The sequence below is a fragment of the Penaeus monodon genome, chromosome 29 (genome assembly GCF_015228065.2).
Source record: "Penaeus monodon isolate SGIC_2016 chromosome 29, NSTDA_Pmon_1, whole genome shotgun sequence".
NCBI classification, from domain to species: Eukaryota; Metazoa; Arthropoda; class Malacostraca; order Decapoda; family Penaeidae; genus Penaeus; species Penaeus monodon.
Window position 1 is genome coordinate 20134869 of NC_051414.1, and position 693 is coordinate 20135561.

General features: G+C 37.4%; 1 protein-coding gene across 1 annotated transcript in view; it reads left to right on the top strand.

Moving 5' to 3' along the window:
- The window catches only part of LOC119591999 (mitogen-activated protein kinase kinase kinase 4-like), a gene marked incomplete in the record, with an annotated part of 37888 nt that overhangs the window by 2632 nt on the left and 34563 nt on the right, over positions 1–693 (top strand). Inside the window, 1 exon segment of the mRNA XM_037940768.1 lies at positions 346–516. Coding sequence (XP_037796696.1) covers positions 346–516 — 171 coding nt within the window.

Sequence of the window (693 nt, forward strand, 5' to 3'; positions counted from 1 at the left end):
GACAGGAATTGTTGATTTTATAACTAAGGTGTGTTTTACAATCAGTATAACATCTTTATTATGGCTCTTTTAGAGGAATAGGATTTTGATTATGAAATACTCCCACAGCATTAGTATGGAAACTATGTTTTTATACCTAAGAGTTTATTTTAGTTCAGGAAGATAATTATATTGATTGTAGCCTATAACATTTTTTGATGTAGTTAAAAATATTTATGTTAAGCTTTTAAGAAATATTCTAAACCTGGAAAGATACTGGTGTCATATATGATTTCATGTGAAAGTGTGATAGTACAAATTACTTCTCTACTTTTTGTGTCGTAACTGACAATGATTGGTTTGCAGGAGCAGCAGTGGCAGTGAAGATGTACAGGAAACGGAAGAAACAGAAACACTGGAAAGTTTTGACTCCTTCACTCAGGAGGAGGAGGAACTGGCTCGCTACTTAGGGGAATATGGAAAGACTCCGCCTCGCACTCATCGCCTCCGTCGTCAAAAGGAAAGAGATGCCTACTGGTGAGTGGGTGTAATTGGGGAGTGAGTGTCAAAGATAGTGAGTGTGAATGAGAGTGAAGATAAAGGAGAATGAGTTTGAATGAAAGTGAGTGTGAGGGAGAGAATAACAGTGAATGTGAGGGAGAGAATAACAGTGAGTGTGACTTTGAGAATGAGAGGGAGTAAGAATGAGAGGTA